Source organism: Engystomops pustulosus, chromosome 6, assembly GCF_040894005.1.
Source record: "Engystomops pustulosus chromosome 6, aEngPut4.maternal, whole genome shotgun sequence".
NCBI classification, from domain to species: Eukaryota; Metazoa; Chordata; class Amphibia; order Anura; family Leptodactylidae; genus Engystomops; species Engystomops pustulosus.
This window is the reverse complement of record NC_092416.1, coordinates 189,068,420-189,089,269: the sequence shown is the minus strand read 5'-3', so window position 1 is coordinate 189,089,269 and position 20,850 is coordinate 189,068,420. Positions and strand designations below refer to the sequence as shown.

Sequence of the window (20,850 nt, the reverse complement as noted above, 5' to 3'; positions counted from 1 at the left end):
ATTCTTGTACATAGGGGGCAGTATTATAGTAGTTATAGTTTTGTACATAGGGGGCAGTATTATAGTAGTTATATTCTTGTACATAGGGGGCAGTATTATAGTAGTTATATTCTTGTACATAGGGGGCAGTATTATAGTAGTTATATTCCTGTACATAGGGGGCAGTATTATAGTAGTTATATTCTTGTACATAGGGGGCAGTATTATAGTAGTTATATTCCTGTACATAGGGGGCAGTATTATAGTAGTTATATTCTTGTACATAGGGGGCAGTATTATAGTAGTTATATTCCTGTACATAGGGGGCAGTATTATAGTAGTTATATTCCTGTACATAGGGGGCAGTATTATAGTAGTGATGCACTGGATATCAGTATTACATGTGGGAGGTCTGTGCTGATTCTTCTTCCTTTCACTCTCCGGTATATAGATATTTTCCTGGTGTCTTCCCCTTTCAAAAATAAACCAAAATGTTTGACTTGAGCTCCTCATCCGATGACTTGGAAGTTGCCGCTTGCTCTGATCGCTCCAGCATTTGGGGAAGTTGTCACGATTCTTAGAATTTGGGAAGGAAGTCCATGGAGGCGGAGACACCGCACGTTTCTGTTAGTTTTCCTGACCCCGTTAATGTGATGACATCAGGGTGGTGGGGGGGGGGCTTGGGGGGTGGGGGAGATAGAGTTCCCCTTAAACACATTCAAAGCTGATTGTGGCTTCTCCTGTTCCACGTGGGCGGGGTTAATATTTGAGGGCGGATCTAAATGCCAATAGCAGATGGGTGCACAGTGGATTATTTAGGGGGTAACCTGACGCCTGGTAGTGTCTGTATCTTTGTGGTGTCATTAGGGGTCGGTATCATTTTGCACTACAACTATTTGCTTCTGGCGCAGGGGCCACTCATCCATCTCCTATAGATACTGATCCCCCACAGAGGAAGCTCCGCCCTCCCACGGGACAGGACACCAGGGTGGAAGCACAACCATTGTTATGGCAGGAAGAAGTCTCCATCCGAGAAGCACAAATATTTCAGGAATCTACAAAAATCTGACATCTAATAATACGGCAGCGAGAACCGACCAATAGTGACATCACAGGATCACAAGTGGCCCCGCCCACTCCCAAATATCTAATCCCACCCTGTGTGATACAGTCTGCTGAGCTGTGTATCTAATCCTCTCCTGTGTGATACTGTCTGCTGAGCTGTGTATCTAATCCCATCCTGTGTGATACTGACTGCTGAGCTGTGTATCTAATCCTCTCCTGTGTGATACTGTCTGCTGAGCTGTGTATCTAATCCCATCCTGTGTGATACTGTCTGCTGATGTCTATCTAATCCCCTCCTGTGTGATACTGTCTGCTGAGCTGTGTATCTAATCCTCTCCTGTGTGATACTGTCTGCTGAGCTGTGTATCTAATCCCATCCTGTGTGATACTGACTGCTGAGCTGTGTATCTAATCCTATCCTGTGTGATACTGTCTGCTGAGCTGTGTATCTAATCCTCTCCTGTGTGATACTGTCTGCTGAGCTGTGTATCTAATCCCATCCTGTGTGATACTGTCTGCTGATGTGTATCTAATCCCCTCCTGTGTGATACTGTCTGCTGAGCTGTGTATCTAATCCTCTCCTGTGTGATACTGTCTGCTGAGCTGTGTATCTAATCCTCTCCTGTGTGATACTGACTGCTGAGCTGTGTATCTAATCCTCTCCAGTGTGATACTGTCTGCTGAGCTGTGTATCTAATCCCATCCTGTGTGATACTGTCTGCTGATGTGTATCTAATCCCCTCCTGTGTGATACTGTCTGCTGAGCTGTGTATCTAATCCTCTCCTGTGTGATACTGTCTGCTGAGCTGTGTATCTAATCCCATCCTGTGTGATACTGACTGCTGAGCTGTGTATCTAATCCTCTCCAGTGTGATACAGTCTTCTGAGCTGTGTATCTAATCCCATCCTGTGTGATACTGTCTGCTGAGCTGTGTATCTAATCCCATCCTGTGTGATACTGACTGCTGAGCTGTGTATCTAATCCCCTGGTGTGTGATACTGTCTGCTGAGCTGTGTATCTAATCCTCTCCTGTGTGATACTGCCTGCTGAGCTGTGTATCTAATCCTCTCCTGTGTGATACTGTCTGCTGAGCTGTGTATCTAATCCTCTCCTGTGTGATACTGTCTGCTGAGCTGTGTATCTAATCCTGTCCTGTGTGATACTGACTGCTGAGCTGTGTATCTAATCCTCTCCTGTGTGATACTGACTGCTGAGCTGTGTATCTTATCCTCTCCTGTGTGATACAGTCTGCTGAGCTGTGTATCTAATCCACCCTGTGTGATACTGCCTGCTGAGCTGTGTATCTAAACCTCTCCTGTTTGATACTGCCTGCTGAGCTGTGTATCTAATCCTCTCCTGTGTGATACTGTCTGCTGAGCTGTGTATCTAATCCTCTCCTGTGTGATACTGTCTGCTGAGCTGTGTATCTAATCCTCTCCTGTGTGATACTGACTGCTGAGCTGTGTATCTAATCCTCTCCTGTGTGATACTGACTGCTGAGCTGTGTATCTAATCCTCTCCTGTGTGATACTGACTGCTGAGCTGTGTATCTAATCCTATCCTGTGTGATACTGTCTGCTGAGCTGTGTATCTAATCCTCTCCTGTGTGATACTGTCTGCTGAGCCGTGTATCTAATCCCCTCCTGTGTGATACTGTCTGCTGAGCTGTGTATCTAATCCCCTCCTGTGTGATACTGACTGCTGAGCCATGTATCTAATCCCCTCCTGTGTGATACTGACTGCTGAGCTGTGTATCTAATCCTCTCCTGTGTGATACTGACTGCTGAGCTGTGTATCGAATCCCCTCCTGTGTGATACTGACTGCTGAGCTGTGTATCTAATCCTTTCCTGTGTGATACTGTCTGCTGAGCTGTGTATCTAATCCTCTCCTGTGTGATACTGCCTGCTGAGCCGTGTATCTAATCCTCTCCTGTGTGATACTGCCTGCTGAGCCGTGTATCTAATCCTCTCCTGTGTGATACTGACTGCTGAGCTGTGTATCTAATCCTTTCCTGTGTGATACTGTCTGCTGAGCTGTGTATCTAATCCTTTCCTGTGTGATACTGACTGCTGAGCTGTGTATCTAATCCTCTCCTGTGTGATACTGTCTGCTGAGCTGTGTATCTAATCCTCTCCTGTGTGATACTGTCTGCTGAGCTGTGTATCTAATCCTCTCCTGTGTGATACTGACTGCTGAGCTGTGTATCTAATCCTCTCCTGTGTGATACTGACTGCTGAGCTGTGTATCTAATCCTCTCCTGTGTGATACTGACTGCTGAGCTGTGTATCTAATCCTATCCTGTGTGATACTGTCTGCTGAGCTGTGTATCTAATCCTCTCCTGTGTGATACTGTCTGCTGAGCTGTGTATCTAATCCTATCCTGTGTGATACTGTCTGCTGAGCTGTGTATCTAATCCTCTCCTGTGTGATACTGTCTGCTGAGCCATGTATCTAATCCCCTCCTGTGTGATACTGACTGCTGAGCTGTGTATCTAATCCCCTCCTGTGTGATACTGACTGCTGAGCTGTGTATCTAATCCTCTCCTGTGTGATACTGACTGCTGAGCTGTGTATCTAATCCTCTCCTGTGTGATACTGTCTGCTGAGCCATGTATCTAATCCTCTCCTGTGTGATACTGACTGCTGAGCTGTGTATCTAATCCTATCCTGTGTGATACTGCCTGCTAAGCTGTGTATCTAATCCCCTCCTGTGTGATACTGTCTGCTGAGCTGTGTATCTAATCCCATCCTGTGTGATACTGTCTGCTGAGCTGTGTATCTAATCCTCTCCTGTGTGATACTGTCTGCTGAGCTGTGTATCTAATCCTATCCTGTGTGATACTGACTGCTGAGCTGTGTATCCAATCCTATCCTGTGTGATACGCATATACTGGAGGACTGGGGCGGTATTATAAATGTATGGATGATATAATGAATGCACTGGATGTCAGTATTATTCACACAATGGCAACAATAATTTGTGTGCACTGTGTGGCGGTATTATTCTTATTAGAGCACCTCATGTCGGAGCACTTGTTTCTGAGCACTGTATGGCACTATTATTTGGAGGTATTATTATAGGTTATTACACTCCAGGGGGAGGGGAGGATAATGTATGGGAGTTATTACACTCCAGGGGGAGGGCAGGACAGTGTATGGGGGTTATTATAGGTTATTACACTCCAGGGGGAGGGGAGGACAATGTATGGGGGTTATTATAGGTTATTACACTCCAGGGGGAGGGCAGGACAATGTATGGGAGTTATTATAGGTTATTACACTCCAGGGGGAGGGCAGGACAATGTATGGGGGTTATTATAGGTTATTACACTCCAGGGGGAGGGCAGGACAATGTATGGGGGTTATTGTAGGTTATTACACTCCAGGGGGAGGGCAGGACAATGTATGGGGGTTATTATAGGTTATTACACTCCAGGGGGAGGGGAGGACAATGTATGGGGGTTATTATAGGTTATTACACTCCAGGGGGAGGGCAGGACAATGTATGGGAGTTATTATAGGTTATTACACTCCAGGGGGAGGGCAGGACAATGTATGGGAGTTATTATAGGTTATTACACTCCAGGGGGAGGGCAGGACAATGTATGGGGGTTATTATAGGTTATTACACTCCAGGGGGAGGGGAGGGCAATGTATGGGGGTTATTACACTCCAGGGGGAGGGCAGGACAATGTATGGGAGTTATTATAGGTTATTACACTCCAGGGGGAGGGCAGGACAATGTATGGGGGTTATTATAGGTTATTACACTCCAGGGGGAGGGGAGGGCAATGTATGGGGGTTATTACACTCCAGGGGGAGGGCAGGACAATGTATGGGGGTTATTACTCTCCAGGGGGAGGGCAGGACAATGTATGGGGGTTATTACACTCCAGGGGGAGGGCAGGACAATGTATGGGGGTTATTATAGGTTATTACACTCCAGGGGGAGGGGAGGGCAATGAATGGGGGTTATTACACTCCAGGGGGAGGGGAGGGCAATGTATGGGGGTTATTATAGGTTATTACACTCCAGGGGGAGGGGAGGGCAATGTATGGGGGTTATTATAGGTTATTACACTCCAGGGGGAGGGCAGGACAATGTATGGGGGTTATTATAGGTTATTACACTCCAGGGGGAGGGGAGGGCAATGTATGGGGGTTATTATAGGTTATTACACTCCAGGGGGAGGGCAGGACAATGTATGGGGGTTATTATAGGTTATTACACTCCAGGGGGAGGGCAGGACAATGTATGGGGGTTATTATAGGTTATTACACTCCAGGGGGAGGGCAGGACAATGTATGGGGGTTATTACACTCCAGGGGGAGGGGAGGGCAATGTATGGGGGTTATTATAGGTTATTACACTCCAGGGGGAGGGCAGGACAATGTATGGGGGTTATTATAGGTTATTACACTCGGGGGGGGGGGGGGCAATATATGGGGGTTATTATAGGTTATTACACTCCAGGGGGAGGGGAGGGCAATGTATGGGGGTTATTATAGGTTATTACACTCGGGGGGGGGGCAATGTATGGGGGTTATTATAGGTTATTACACTCCAGGGGGAGGGGAGGACAATGTATGGGGGTTATTATAGGTTATTACACTCCAGGGGGAGGGCAGGACAATGTATGGGGGTTATTACACTCCAGGGGGAGGGGAGGACAATGTATGGGGGTTATTACACTCCAGGGGGAGGGCAGGACAATGTATGGGGGTTATTATAGGTTATTACACTCCAGGGGGAGGGGAGGGCAATGTATGGGGGTTATTATAGGTTATTACACTCGGGGGGGGGCAATGTATGGGGGTTATTATAGGTTATTACACTCCAGGGGGAGGGGAGGACAATGTATGGGGGTTATTATAGGTTATTACACTCCAGGGGGAGGGGAGGATAATAGGAAATTGTTCTCCTGCTGTTGTGAAATCTCTGGATCAGGGAGGAATGAGCTCAGAGGAGGGAAAGCTCCAAAACTCCTGTCACTGACTCACAAGGTAAACAGAGAGTCCACACCCGAAACCAGCGCCCCCACTACAAGGACATCACCACTACAGGCAGGGGGCGGGGCTGTGACTACCCTGCATTAATGGGCTGCAGGTGGACATTAACCCTTGCTGTGCTGCAGCGTGTGCTCTGTGCTGGAGCGTGGGAACAGCCATCACTTGTCATCATCATCAGTGTCAGCGGAAGAGATAACTCGCCCAGTACACAGTACAAGCTCCTCGTATTATCTGCTGAAGATAAATTATTATATGAAGTAAGTGATAAGACGCACAGTACCACTTCCCTCGTCTCTCCCCCTGTATGGACGATGCACAGTACCACTTCCCTCGTCTCTCCCCCTGTATGGACGATGCACAGTACCACTTCCCTCATCTCTCCCCCTGTATGGACGATGCACAGTACCACTTCCCTCGTCTCTCCCCCTGTATGGACGATGCACAGTACCACTTCCCTCGTCTCTCCCCCTGTATGGACGATGCACAGTACCACTTCCCTCGTCTCTCCCTCTGTATGGACGATGCACAGTACCACTTCCCTCATCTCTCCCCCTGTATGGACGATGCACAGTACTACTTCCCTCATCTCTCCCCCTGTATGGACAATGCACAGTACCACTTCCCTCATCTCTCCCTCTGTATGGACAATGCACAGTACCACTTCCCTCGTCTCTCCCCCTGTATGGACGATGCACAGTACCACTTCCCTCATCTCTCCCCCTGTATGGACGATGCACAGTACCACTTCCCTCATCTCTCCCCCTGTATGGACGATGCACAGTACCACTTCCCTCGTCTCTCCCCCTGTATGGACGATGCACAGTACCACTTCCCTCGTGTCTCCCCCTGTATGGACGATGCACAGTACCACTTCCCTCGTGTCTCCCCCTGTATGGACGATGCACAGTACCACTTCCCTCGTGTCTCCCCCTGTATGGACGATGCACAGTACCACTTCCCTCGTGTCTCCCCCTGTATGGACGATGCACAGTACCACTTCCCTCGTCTCTCCCTCTGTATGGACGATGCACAGTACCACTTCCCTCGTGTCTCCCCCTGTATGGACGATGCACAGTACCACTTCCCTCGTGTCTCCCCCTGTATGGACGATGCACAGTACCACTTCCCTCGTGTCTCCCCCTGTATGGACGATGCACAGTACCACTTCCCTCGTATCTCCCCCTGTATGGACGATGCACAGTACCACTTCCCTCATCTCTCCCCCTGTATGGACGATGCACAGTACCACTTCCCTCGTCTCTCCCTCTGTATGGACGATGCACAGTACCACTTCCCTCGTCTCTCCCTCTGTATGGACGATGCACAGTACCACTTCCCTCGTATCTCCCCCTGTATGGACGATGCACAGTACCACTTCCCTCATCTCTCCCTCTGTATGGACGATGCACAGTACCACTTCCCTCATCTCTCCCTCTGTATGGACGATGCACAGTACCACTTCCCTCGTCTCTCCCCCTGTATGGACGATGCACAGTACCACTTCCCTTATCTCCTGAGGATTGGGGAGTTGTCTTGGGACATCTTGAAAGACCCAAATATTTATAGGACTTTGCAGTAATTCGAAGCATCTGGCTGCGTCCCCCTGGATGACGGAGGGGGCGGGGGTCACCTGGAGGGCAGCCATGTTTCCTTAAGACCTCACAGGGGCCCAATGAGGATGGGGAACGACAAGTTTCAGCAGAGCCGGGGCTCCCGCGGCTTCTATCCTCCAGGGGGCAGTCACTCAGGTTATAAAGGGCCTCACTTATCGTCTCCATCCCAGATTTCATTTATGAAAGAATTTCGGAAAATGTAACACTGAGCTGTGATTGGTTACTTGGAGTTGCAGAGTGAGAAAGCCCAGGTGTAGACGCCTTCAATCCATCACTCACGTCATCTGATGATCCGGCACCCGATAACCCGCCATCTGATGATCCGGCACCCGATAACCCGCCATCTGAGGATCCGGCACCCGATAACCCGCCATCTGAGGATCCGGCACCCGATAACCCGCCATCTGATGATCCGGCACCCGATAACCCGCCATCTGATGATCCGGCACCCGATAACCCGCCATCTGATGACCCGGCACCCGATAACCCGCCATCTGATGACCCGGCACCCGATAACCCGCCATCTGATGATCCGGCACCCGATAACCCGCCATCTGATGATCCGGCACCCGATAACCCGCCATCTGATGATCCGGCACCCGATAACCCGCCATCTGATGATCCGGCACCCGATAACCCGCCATCTGATGATCCGGCACCCGATAACCCGCCATCTGATGATCCGGCACCCGATAACCCGCCATCTGATGATCCGGCACCCGATAACCCGCCATCTGATGATCCGGCACCCGATAACCCGCCATCTGATGATCCGGCACCCGATAACCCGCCATCTGATGATCCGGCACCCGATAACACGTCATCCTCGGGATCTCGGGTCCAGTATATTCTGGATTATTGTAGATGATCGTGTAATGGGGGTGCACCGCCCGTCCTCCTATGCTTGGACAGCTTCCATCTCCCCTATCCATGTTTGGGGCCCGGTACAGCTGGAGCACAGCTGCTTGTTATGTCAGCACAAGGCGGCGTCTCCCAGGAACAGAATCCTGACCGCGCATGGACCGGAAGGAACAACCTCCAGCATCTGCAGCCTCCAGCGGGGAGCGATCACAAGGGCCATGTACGAGGAGATGCAACTCACCCTCCTCCAGATAGACATGTCTCGGGCAAATCCAGTGATGTCTCGGGCTGATCCAGTGATGTCTCGGGCAGATGCAGTGATGAAGTGACACCTTATATTTTTGTGTGCACTTTGTTCATGTCGCACGTCAGTAATAAATGTGGTGCACGGTCGGACTAAGAAGTAACAGCCGCTTTAGGTGCTGTTGTCGGACAGAACTGGCGCAGACACTTTATAAACACTTGTACAAGCAGTTTCTATGTTCTTTTCCAGTGCAGTTAGAAAACTGGTGCAAACACTGTAATAAATTTAGGGTATTGTCAAAATAATTTGAGCAAAAAAAAAAATGAAGTTCTTTAAATTGTCCTAGGACATGAAGCCTCCACTAATGTGATGACCGGGGGTCGGGAGGTTCCTGTGTTTTGGGGTGGAGGTTATGATACTTGTCGCTTGATGTCCGGACCGTTACGAGACGTTTCTGACCGGAGTCCTGTGATCTCTCTGCCGTCACTTCATGTTTCACTTTCATCTTCTCCACAAATTCATCAAGAGCAAAATTAATTTTACAACCAGGCGCCGCTGTGCATGGATGACATCTGTGGGAAGTGATATCGGGGCGTGGGATTGTCTTTGGCTCTCGTTCTGCTGGTGGAATCATTTATGGTTCTTGTTCTGCCGGTGGGATTGTCTTTTGTTCTCGATCTTCTGGTGGGATAATTTATGGTTCTTGAGCTGCTGGTGGGACCGTCTGTCTTTCCCGAGCTGCCGGTGGGATCGTCTGTCTTTCCCGAGCTGCCGGTGGGATCGTCTGTCGTTCCCGAGCTGCCGGTGGGATCGTCTGTCGTTCCCGAGCTGCCGGTGGGATCGTCTGGCGCTCCCGAGCTGCCGGTGGGATCGTCTGGCGCTCCCGAGCTGCCGGTGGGATCGTCTGGCGCTCCCGAGCTGCCGGTGGGATAGTTTATGATTCTTGATCTGCCGGTGGGATCGTTTATGATTCTTGATCTGCCTGTGGGATCGTCTGTCGCTCCCGAGCTGTCGGTGGGATCGTCTGGCGCTCCCGAGCTGCCGGTGGGATCGTCTGGCGCTCCCGAGCTGCCGGTGGGTTCGTTTATGATTCTTGATCTGCCGGTGGGATCGTTTATGATTCTTGATCTGCCTGTGGGATCGTCTGTCGCTCCCGAGCTGTCGGTGGGATTGTCTGTCGCTCCCGAGCTGTCGGTGGGATTGTCTGTCGCTCCCGAGCTGTCGGTGGGATCGTCTGTCGCTCCCGAGCTTCCGGTGGGATCGTTTATGATTCTTCATCTGCCTGTGGGATTGTCTATCGTTCCCGAGCTGCTGGTGGGATCGTCTATCGTTCCCGAGCTGTCGGTGGGATTGTTTATGATTCTTGATCTGCCGGTGGGATTGTCTGTTGCTCCCGAGCTGTCGGTGGGATCGTCTGTTGCTCCCGAGCTTCCGGTGGGATCGTTTATGATTCTTGATGTGCCTGTGGGATCGTCTATCGTTCCCGAGCTGTCGGTGGGATCGTCTGTCGCTCCCGAGCTGCCGGTGGGATTGTTTATGATTCTTGATCTGCCGGTGGGATCGTCTGTCATTCCCGAGCTGTCGGTGGGATCGTCTGTCGCTCCCGAGCTGTCGGTGGGATCGTTTATGATTCTTGATCTGCCAGTGGGATCGTTTATGATTCTTGATCTGCCGGTGGGATCGTTTATGATTCTTGATCTGCCGGTGGGATCGTTTATGATTCTTGGTCTGTCGGTGGGATCGTCTGTCGCTCCCGAGCTGTCGGTGGGATCGTCTGTCGCTCCCGAGCTGTCGGTGGGATCGTCTGTCGCTCCCGAGCTGTCGGTGGGATCGTCTGTCGCTCCCGAGCTGTCGGTGGGATCGTCTGTCGCTCCCGAGCTGTCGGTGGGATCGTCTGTCGCTCCCGAGCTGTCGGTGGGATCGTCTGTCGCTCCCGAGCTGTCGGTGGGATCGTCTGTCGCTCCCGAGCTGTCGGTGGGATCGTTTATGATTCTTGAGCTGCCGGTGGGATCGTCTGTCGCTCCCGAGCTGCCGGTGGGATCGTCTATCGTTCCCGAGCTGCCGGTGGGATCGTTTATGATTCTTGATCTGCCGGTGGGATCGTCTGTCGTTCCCGAGCTGTCGGTGGGATCGCCTGTCGTTCCCGAGCTGTCGGTGGGATCGCCTGTCGTTCCCGAGCTGCCGGTGGGATCGCCTGGCGCTCCCGAGCTGCCGGTGGGATCGCCTGTCGTTCCCGAGCTGCCGGTGGGATCGCCTGGCGCTCCCGAGCTGCCGGTGTGACGGCCACCTCTTGTCTGACTCCCATAGTCTTGTATATTGAATGTTAAGGATGATATTAACTCGACGGCAGATGAGAGATTCCCTGCCGAGCGCTGGAACTGCTGATTTATTTTCTCACCTTCTCTGTGGGATTTCAAGGATTTGCTGCAATGTAACAGCCATTTAACCTGTTACTGACCTAAATCAGTGCAGGGATTGCTTAGTCTTGTCTGAGTGGCCTCCAATTATCCCCTCTGACCCACATATCTGCTGCAGCTCCTGCTGTTATACTGCTGCTGTGTCGTCACTGTGTGCTATATATCTGGTTGTCAGGAGAATGACCCATTGAGCGGATGTCTGAAGTATTATATCCAACCCAATTAAAGGAATATGGCTAAGGAGGGCAGACTGCTCCCTGCAGCACAGAGCATTTCAGGATAGGAGAATGTTGATATTGTGGGAAGTCAGATGATGCCGGGGGGATAGGAGGTCTATGAGGACCCCAGGACACATAATATTCCAGTAAATATCATAAGAAGAATCTACAAGTCGGCAATAAAAAAACTAACAACCTACAGACACTGAAGTCATTGTCACCCGATTCCTCCCGTTACCATAGTGACAATCTCGTTACAACTGCTACATTGTAATCACATGGAAATTATATAATATAAACAGTGAGAAAACCATTATACTCCAATCATTAGGTCATTATAGAGGACTGTAATCACATTCATCATCCACAGGGGGCAGTATTATAGTAGTTATATTCTTGTACATAGGGGGCAGTATTATAGTAGTTATATTCCTGTACATAGGGGGCAGTATTATAGTAGTTATATTCCTGTACATAGGGGGCAGTATTATAGTAGTTATATTCTTGTACATAGGGGGCAGTATTATAGTAGTTATATTCTTGTACATAGGGGGCAGTATTATAGTAGTTATATTCCTGTACATAGGGGGCAGTATTATAGTAGTTATATTCTTGTACATAGGGGGCAGTATTATAGTAGTTATATTCCTGTACATAGGGGGCAGTATTATAGTAGTTATATTCTTGTACATAGGGGGCAGTATTATAGTAGTTATATTCCTGTACATAGGGGGCAGTATTATAGTAGTTATATTCTTGTACATAGGGGGCAGTATTATAGTAGTTATATTCTTGTACATAGGGGGCAGTTTTATAGTAGTTATATTCTTGTACATAGGGGGCAGTATTATAGTAGTTATATTCCTGTACATAGGGGGCAGTATTATAGTAGTTATATTCTTGTACATAGGGGACAGTGTTATAGTAGTTATATTCCTGTACACAGGGGGCAGTATTATAGTAGTTATATTCTTGTACATAGGGGGCAGTATTATAGTAGTTATATTCTTGTACATAGGGGGCAGTTTTATAGTAGTTATATTCTTGTACATAGGGAACAGTATTATAGTAGTTATATTCCTGTACATAGGGGGCGGTATTATAGTAGTTATATCCCTGTACATAGGGGGCAGTATTATAGTATTTATATTCCTGTACATAGGGGGCGGTATTATAGTAGTTATATCCCTGTACATAGGGGGCAGTATTATAGTATTTATATTCCTGTACATAGGGGGCAGTATTATAGTAGTTATATTCCTGTACATAGGGGGCAGTATTATAGTAGTTATATTCCTGTACATAGGAGGCAGTATTATAGTAGTTATATTCCTGTACATAGGGGGCAGTATTATAGTAGTTATATTCTTGTACATAGGGGGCAGTATTATAGTAGTTATATTCCTGTACATAGGGGGCAGTATTATAGTAGTTATATTCTTGTACATAGGGAGCAGTATTATAGTAGTTATATTCTTGTACATAGGGGGCAGTATTATAGTAGTTATATTCTTGTACATAGGGGGCAGTATTATAGTAGTTATATTCTTGTACATAGGGGGCAGTATTATAGTAGTTATATTCCTGTACATAGGGGGCAGTATTATAGTAGTTATATTCCTGTACATAGGGGGCAGTATTATAGTAGTTATATTCCTGTACATAGGGGGCAGTATTATAGTAGTTATATTCCTGTACATAGGGGGCAGTATTATAGTAGTTATATTCCTGTACATAGGGGGCAGTATTATAGTAGTTATATTCCTGTACATAGGGGGCAGTATTATAGTAGTTATATTCCTGTACATAGGGGGCAGTATTATAGTACAGGCAGTCCCCGGGTTACATACAAGATAGGGTCTGGAGGTTTGTTCTTAAGTTGAATTTGTATGTAAGTCGAAACTGTATATTTTATAATGGAAGTTCTAGAGAATTTTTTTTCTTTTGCCCCAGTGACAATTGGAGTTTCAAAATTTTTGGTGTAATTGGACCAAGAATTATCAATAAAGCTTCATTACAGACATCTTACAGCTGATCATTGCAGTCTGGGACTATAGTAAAGCATCCAGAGAGCTTCACCAGAGGTCACAGTGGGCAGAGGGGTCCGTCTGTAACTATGGGTTGTCTGTAAGTCGGGTGTCCTTAAGTAGGGGACCGCCTGTAGTTATATTCCTGTACATAGGGGGCAGTATTATAGTAGTTATATTCCTGTACATAGGGGGCAGTATTATAGTAGTTATATTCTTGTACATAGGGGGCAGTATTATAGTAGTTATATTCCTGTACATAGGGGGCAGTATTATAGTAGTTATATTCTTGTACATAGGGAGCAGTATTATAGTAGTTATATTCTTGTACATAGGGTGCAGTATTATAGTAGTTATATTCCTGTACATAGGGGGCAGTATTATAGTAGTTATATTCCTGTACATAGGGGGCAGTATTATAGTAGTTATATTCCTGTACATAGGGGGCAGTATTATAGTAGTTATATTCCTGTACATAGGGGGCAGTATTATAGTAGTTATATTCCTGTACATAGGGGGCAGTATTATAGTAGTTATATTCCTGTACATAGGGGGCAGTATTATAGTAGTTATATTCCTGTACATAGGGGGCAGTATTATAGTAGTTATATTCCTGTACATAGGGGCAGTATTATAGTAGTTATATTCCTGTACATAGGGGGCAGTATTATAGTAGTTATATTCCTGTACATAGGGGGCAGTATTATAGTAGTTATATTCTTGTACATAGGGGGCAGTATTATAGTAGTTATATTCCTGTACATATGGGGCAGTATTATAGTAGTTATATTGCTGTACATAGGGGGCAGTATTATAGTAGTTATATTCCTGTACATAGGGAGCAGTATTATAGTAGTTATATTCCTGTACATAGGGGGCAGTATTATAGTAGTTATATTCCTGTACATAGGGGGCAGTATTATAGTAGTTATATTCTTGTACATAGGGGGCAGTATTATAGTAGTTATATCCCTGTACATAGGGGGCAGTATTATAGTAGATATATTCCTGTACATAGGGGGCAGTATTATAGTAGTTATATTCCTGTACATAGGGGGCAGTATTATAGTAGTTATATTCTTGTACATAGAGGGCAGTATTATAGTAGTTATATTCTTGTACATAGGGGGCAGTATTATAGTAGTTATATTCTTGTACATAGGGGACAGTATTATAGTAGTTATATTCCTGTACATAGGGGGCAGTATTATAGTAGTTATATTCTTGTACATAGGGGGCAGTATTATAGTAGTTATATTCCTGTACATAGGGGGCAGTATTATAGTAGTTATATTCTTGTACATAGGGGGCAGTATTATAGTAGTTATATTCTTAGTTTTCTGTAAGTAGCTGCGCCCTCTAGTGGCTGGATGTCTCACTTTCACTTCTATCCGTCTTGTTGATGTGTTGGATCTTGCTCTTGCTTAACTTTGGTTGCCAATTCCGTTGCCCAGATCTGAAGGAGGCTACTTAAAGGGGAAGTCCTTGTGTTTTGTAGATATTACATTGTATGAGGAGTTTGTGGCTGCGCTTTGTCCTGAGGCATGATGGGAGTTATATTATTACATATCTGTTATGAATATTTGGCGGTAGGAGGTTGTTTTGCACTTTCCATCTTTCTCTGTGTCTTCTCAACGAGACTAAATAACAAGTTTTTGACCACCCAGGACTGGAGGACAGTGGGGTCTCCTTGTGGTGGTCCCGGGTACATCCCCCAGATGTTACGTATCTGCCTTAATCTGCTGGTGGTGTGATGGATTATAAAATGTAATGTAGGAACGTGATCGCTGAGGGGGGGGGGGGGGGGGTCCTGAGATGTAGAACATCCGTGGGGTCTCCATAGCATGTGGGTCGTGTCTCGGACATCTTGTTCCAGGTCGGTTATTTGTTAGATCTGGAAATCAATGGACAATCCTGAGGACTTAGTAGAATTTCTCTGGAACCAGTTTCCTCCGGGTCCGGCGTGCCGCCCCGGCAGAGCTCAGGCTTAGGACGCAGCGAGGCAGGACACGGGTGCTGGGTACATGATGTTTATAAATATGTCAGGGTGCAGCCCCCCTGCCCATCGCCACCGCCGCCGCCAGATAACGTTAATAGGAACTTGTTCTTCACACCTGAAAATATCAACACACTGAAGCGCAAAGTTACTGAATAGTCACATAGCAGGCGCTCCTGCCAGGGCTGCGTACCCAGAACGAGACCGTACAGCACAGGCAGAGCATTGTCTATTGTACGGCTATGGAACGGGCCATCAGGAACACTGTGCATCCCCGTCTGACAGAGCACCAGCCCACCAGGGACTGTGTATATCACCAGGCCCAGTCCAAAGCTTCTGCTGGATTCACAAGACGTATCCAGATCCAACAGAACTGAGAGGTGTCCTCTGCAGCTTTCTGGGTTATGGACCCACCGTTACTCATATAGATGTTATCTAAGTGACCCCCCACCCCCGCCTCAGGAGGTGCCAGGGACAGACAAGCACCAGATCATTCAGAAAGATCCGTCAGGAGGTAAAGCAAAGGTGGGAATAGTCAGGCCGGATCAATAAGGAATCAATATGGGATTGTCAAAGGAAACCAGAGGGGAGACTCTGAAACAAGTCAAAGAGCTACGGACACCGAGGAACATGGGGGACGACTAACATGCGGCATCACACATCCTTTTATCCAATCTGTCCTGTCCCGTTGCGTTGTCCCTGATCGTAACAGACCTGGTCTTCAGCAAATCTGTGTTCAGGACCCTAATGCTAAGGCACCTTCTCCCAGCTCCTCCCACAGGAAGGTGCCTTAGCATTAGGGGCCCTATCAGAGATTTGCTGAAGACCAGGAATGATGAGGTATAAGATATAGATATATACTATTGGAGCCAGCATGAGAGCACCCAGAAGGGGGTGGCCGCTATGTGTAAGGGTCTCCTGAACCTGGGGGACTAATCATTGGATGTTACACTGGATGATGAAGGATGACATCCGCCATTGCTCAGACTCCTCTATAATTGGGTCAGCAGATTCCATGTCCAGCGCACGGCGAGCCGGATGTGAGGTCCCGTCCCTTTAAGTGCCTGCTCGCTGCTATCAGCCGGTAATGAGCTCAGTCTGAGAGACACAGACGCAGCGACAGCTGAAAGTGAGATCCAGGGAGAGGAAACAGCTGCTCGTGTTTTGTGATAAATTAAAGCATGAAGTCGGAGCCTCTCTAATTAGAGCTGGAAATTAGCATAAATAAATAAATATGATGACATCATCGATCTCCAAAAAACCATTACCGGGGGAGGGACAGGGAGGCAGCGTTATCCCCTACGGCTATTGTAAAGAGTCATACAAGATGGCGCTGTGCTCCAGCTATGACCAACAGGGGGCAGCCAATGGGAATGTCATCTTTAAACAACTCCCACTTTTCCCAAATTTTACTTGTATCTCTTAAAAATGGCAGTTTTTCATTTTCCCAAAATAAATTGGCTGATGAATCATCATTATAGGAGTCATAATGGGAGCTGTCTATCGGAGTGCCCTCTGTACTATAATATAGCTGCTAGAGTGCTCTGTACTGTACAACAGTCACTAAAGTGCTGCCTGTGGTGTGCCCCGGTCACTAGAGTGCTCTGTACTGTACAATAGTCATTAGAGTGCTCCCGGTATTGTACCCTGGTCATTAGAGTGCTCTGTAGTGTACAATAGTCATTAGAGTGCTCCCTGTGGTGTGCCCCAGTCATTAGAGAGCTCCCTGTGGTGTGCCCCAGTCATTAGAGAGCTCCCTGGGGTGTTCGCCAGTGATTAGAGAGTCATTACATTATAAGACGGCTGGTTAGTGTGTAGTCAGTACAGTGAGACCTTTCCGCTCTCCTCCTGACTCCTCCTCTCCGGTTATTACTGCACTTGCGGGTTTTTTTTAGATATTATAGGAAACCAAACGACTCAACTGAGTTTTTCTTTCAAACAAACCAAAACCCCGAAGGAGCCACGAAGAATCTCTGCGGTAAGAGAGCGTCATCGCCCCGAGCAACGTCTAATGTGAAACAATGTGTCCCCTCCAGAGACATTCTACCCAAATTACTGACCCCAATATAATGGCCAAAATTATCTACAGGGGGCAGTATTATAGTAGTTATATTCTTGTACATAGGGGGCAGTATTATAGTAGTTATATTCCTGTACATAGGGGGCAGTATTATAGTAGTTATATTCCTGTACATAGGGGGCAGTATTATAGTAGTTATATTCTTGTACATAGGGGGCAGTATTATAGTAGTTATATTCTTGTACATAGAGGGCAGTATTATAGTAGTTATATTCCTGTACATAGGGGGCAGTATTATAGTAGTTATATTCTTGTACATAGGAGGCAGTATTATAGTAGTTATATTCCTGTACATAGGGGGCAGTATTATAGTAGTTATATTCTTGTACATAGGGGGCAGTATTATAGTAGTTATATTCCTGTACATAGGGGGCAGTATTATAGTAGTTATATTCCTGTACATAGGGGGCAGTATTATAGTAGTTATATTCCTGTACATAGGGGGCAGTATTATAGTAGTTATATTCTTGTACATAGAGGGCAGTATTATAGTAGTTATATTCCTGTACATAGGGGGCAGTATTATAGTAGTTATATTCTTGTACATAGGGGCAGTATTATAGTAGTTATATTCCTGTACATAGGGGGCAGTATTATAGTAGTTATATTCCTGTACATAGGGGGCAGTATTATAGTAGTTATATTCTTGTACATAGGGGGCAGTATTATAGTAGTTATATTCCTGTACATAGGGGGCAGTATTATAGTAGTTATGTTCTTGTACATAGGGGGCAGTATTATAGTAGTTATATTCCTGTACATAGTAGGCAGTATTATAGTAGTTATATTACTGTACATAGGGGGCAGTATTATAGTAGTTATATTCCTGTACATAGTAGGCAGTATTATAGTAGTTATATTCTTGTACATAGGGGGCAGTATTATAGTAGTTATAATCCTGTACATAGGGGGCAGTATTATAGTAGTTATATCCCTGTACATAGGGGGCAGTATTATAGTAGTTAGATTCCTGTACATAGGGGGCAGTATTATAGTAGTTATATTCCTGTACATATAGGGGCAGTATTATAGTAGTTATATTCTTGTACATAGGGGGCAGTATTATAGTAGTTATATTCTTGTACATAGGGGGCAGTATTATAGTAGTTATATTCTTGTACATAGGGGCAGTATTATAGTAGTTATATTCTTGTACATAGGGGGCAGTATTATAGTAGTTATATTCCTGTACATAGGGTGCAGTATTATAGTAGTTATATTCCTGTACATAGGGGCAGTGTTATAGTAGTTATATTCCTGTACATAGGGGGCAGTATTATAGTAGTTATATCCCTGTACATAGGGGGCAGTATTATAGTAGATATATCCCTGTACATAGGGGGCAGTATTATAGTAGTTATATCCTTGTACATAGGGGGCAGTATTATAGTAGTTATATTCCTGTACATAGGGGGCAGTATTATAGTAGTTATATTCCTGTACATAGGGGGCAGTATTATAGTAGTTATATTCCTGTACATAGGGGGCAGTATTATAGTAGTTATATTCCTGTACATAGGGGGCAGTATTATAGTAGTTATATTCTTGTACATAGGGGCAGTATTATAGTAGTTATATTCTTGTACATAGGGTGCAGTATTATAGTAGTTATATTCCTGTACATAGGGTGCAGTATTATAGTAGTTATATTCCTGTACATAGGGGCAGTATTATAGTAGTTATATTCCTGTACATAGGGGCAGTATTATAGTAGTTATATTCCTGTACATAGGGGGCAGTATTATAGTAGTTATATTCCTGTACATAGGGGCAGTATTATAGTAGTTATATTCTTGTACATAGGGGCAGTATTATAGTAGTTATATTCTTGTACATAGGGTGCAGTATTATAGTAGTTATATTCCTGTACATAGGGGGCAGTATTATAGTAGTTATATTCCTGTACATAGGGGGCAGTATTATAGTAGTTATATTCCTGTACATAGGGGGCAGTATTATAGTAGTTATATTCTTGTACATAGGGGCAGTATTATAGTAGTTATATTCTTGTACATAGGGTGCAGTATTATAGTAGTTATATTCCTGTACATAGGGTGCAGTATTATAGTAGTTATATTCCTGTACATAGGGGCAGTATTATAGTAGTTATATTCCTGTACATAGGGGCAGTATTATAGTAGTTATATTCCTGTACATAGGGGCAGTATTATAGTAGTTATATTCCTGTACATAGGGGGTAGTATTATAGTAGTTATATTCCTGTACATAGGGGGTAGTATTATAGTAGTTATATTCCTGTACATAGGGGGCAGTATTATAGTAGTTATATTCCTGTACATAGGGGGCAGTATTATAGTAGTTATATTCCTGTACATAGGGGGTAGTATTATAGTAGTTATATTCCTGTACATAGGGGGCAGTATTATAGTAGTTGTATTCCTGTACATAGGGGGCAGTATTATAGTAGTTGTATTCCTGTACATAGGGGGTAGTATTATAGTAGTTATATTCCTGTACATAGGGGCAGTGTTATAGTAGTTATATTCCTGTACATAGGGGGCAGTATTATAGTAGTTATATTCCTGTACATAGGGGGCAGTATTATAGTAGTTATATCCCTGTACATAGGGGGCAGTATTATAGTAGATATATCCCTGTACATAGGGGGCAGTATTATAGTAGTTATATCCTTGTACATAGGGGGCAGTATTATAGTAGTTATATTCCTGTACATAGGGGGCAGTATTATAGTAGTTATATTCTTGTACATAGGGGGCAGTATTATAGTAGTTCTATTCCTGTACATAGGGGGCAGTATTATAGTAGTTCTATTCCTGTACATAGGGGGCAGTATTATAGTAGTTATATTCCTGTACATAGGGGGCAGTATTATAGTAGTTACATTCCTGTACATAGGGGCAGTATTATAGTAGTTATATTCCTGTACATAGGGGGCAGTATTATAGTAGTTATATTCCTGTACATAGGGGGTAGTATTATAGTAGTTATATTCCTGTACATAGGGGGCAGTATTATAGTAGTTGTATTCCTGTACATAGGGGGCAGTATTATAGTAGTTGTATTCCTGTACATAGGGAGTAGTATTATAGTAGTTATATTCTTGTACATAGGGAGCAGTATTATAGTAGTTATATTCCTGTACATAGGGGGCAGTATTATAGTAGTTATATTCTTGTACATAGGGGCAGTATTATAGTAGTTATATTCTTGTACATAGGGGCAGTATTATAGTAGTTATATTCCTTTACATAGGGGGCATTATTATAGTAGTTATATTCCTGTACATAGGGGGCAGTATTATAGTAGTTATATTCCTTTACATAGGGGGCAGTATTATAGTAGTTATATTCCTGTAC

At 45.6% G+C, this 20,850-nt stretch overlaps 1 protein-coding gene across 7 annotated transcripts in view; it reads left to right on the top strand.

The window, feature by feature from the left end:
• Nucleotides 1-20,850, top strand: part of GAS7 (growth arrest specific 7) — a 252,855-nt gene that overhangs the window by 119,717 nt on the left and 112,288 nt on the right. The window contains exon 1 of one of the 7 annotated variants that reach the window (XM_072112779.1): nt 6,077-6,313. The exons of the other annotated variants lie outside the window; for them this stretch is intronic. Coding sequence (XP_071968880.1) covers nt 6,143-6,313 — 171 coding nt within the window. The 5' untranslated portion in view covers nt 6,077-6,142. Of the gene's footprint in view, nt 1-6,076; nt 6,314-20,850 lie in introns of those variants that run through there. 7 annotated transcript variants of the gene reach the window in all.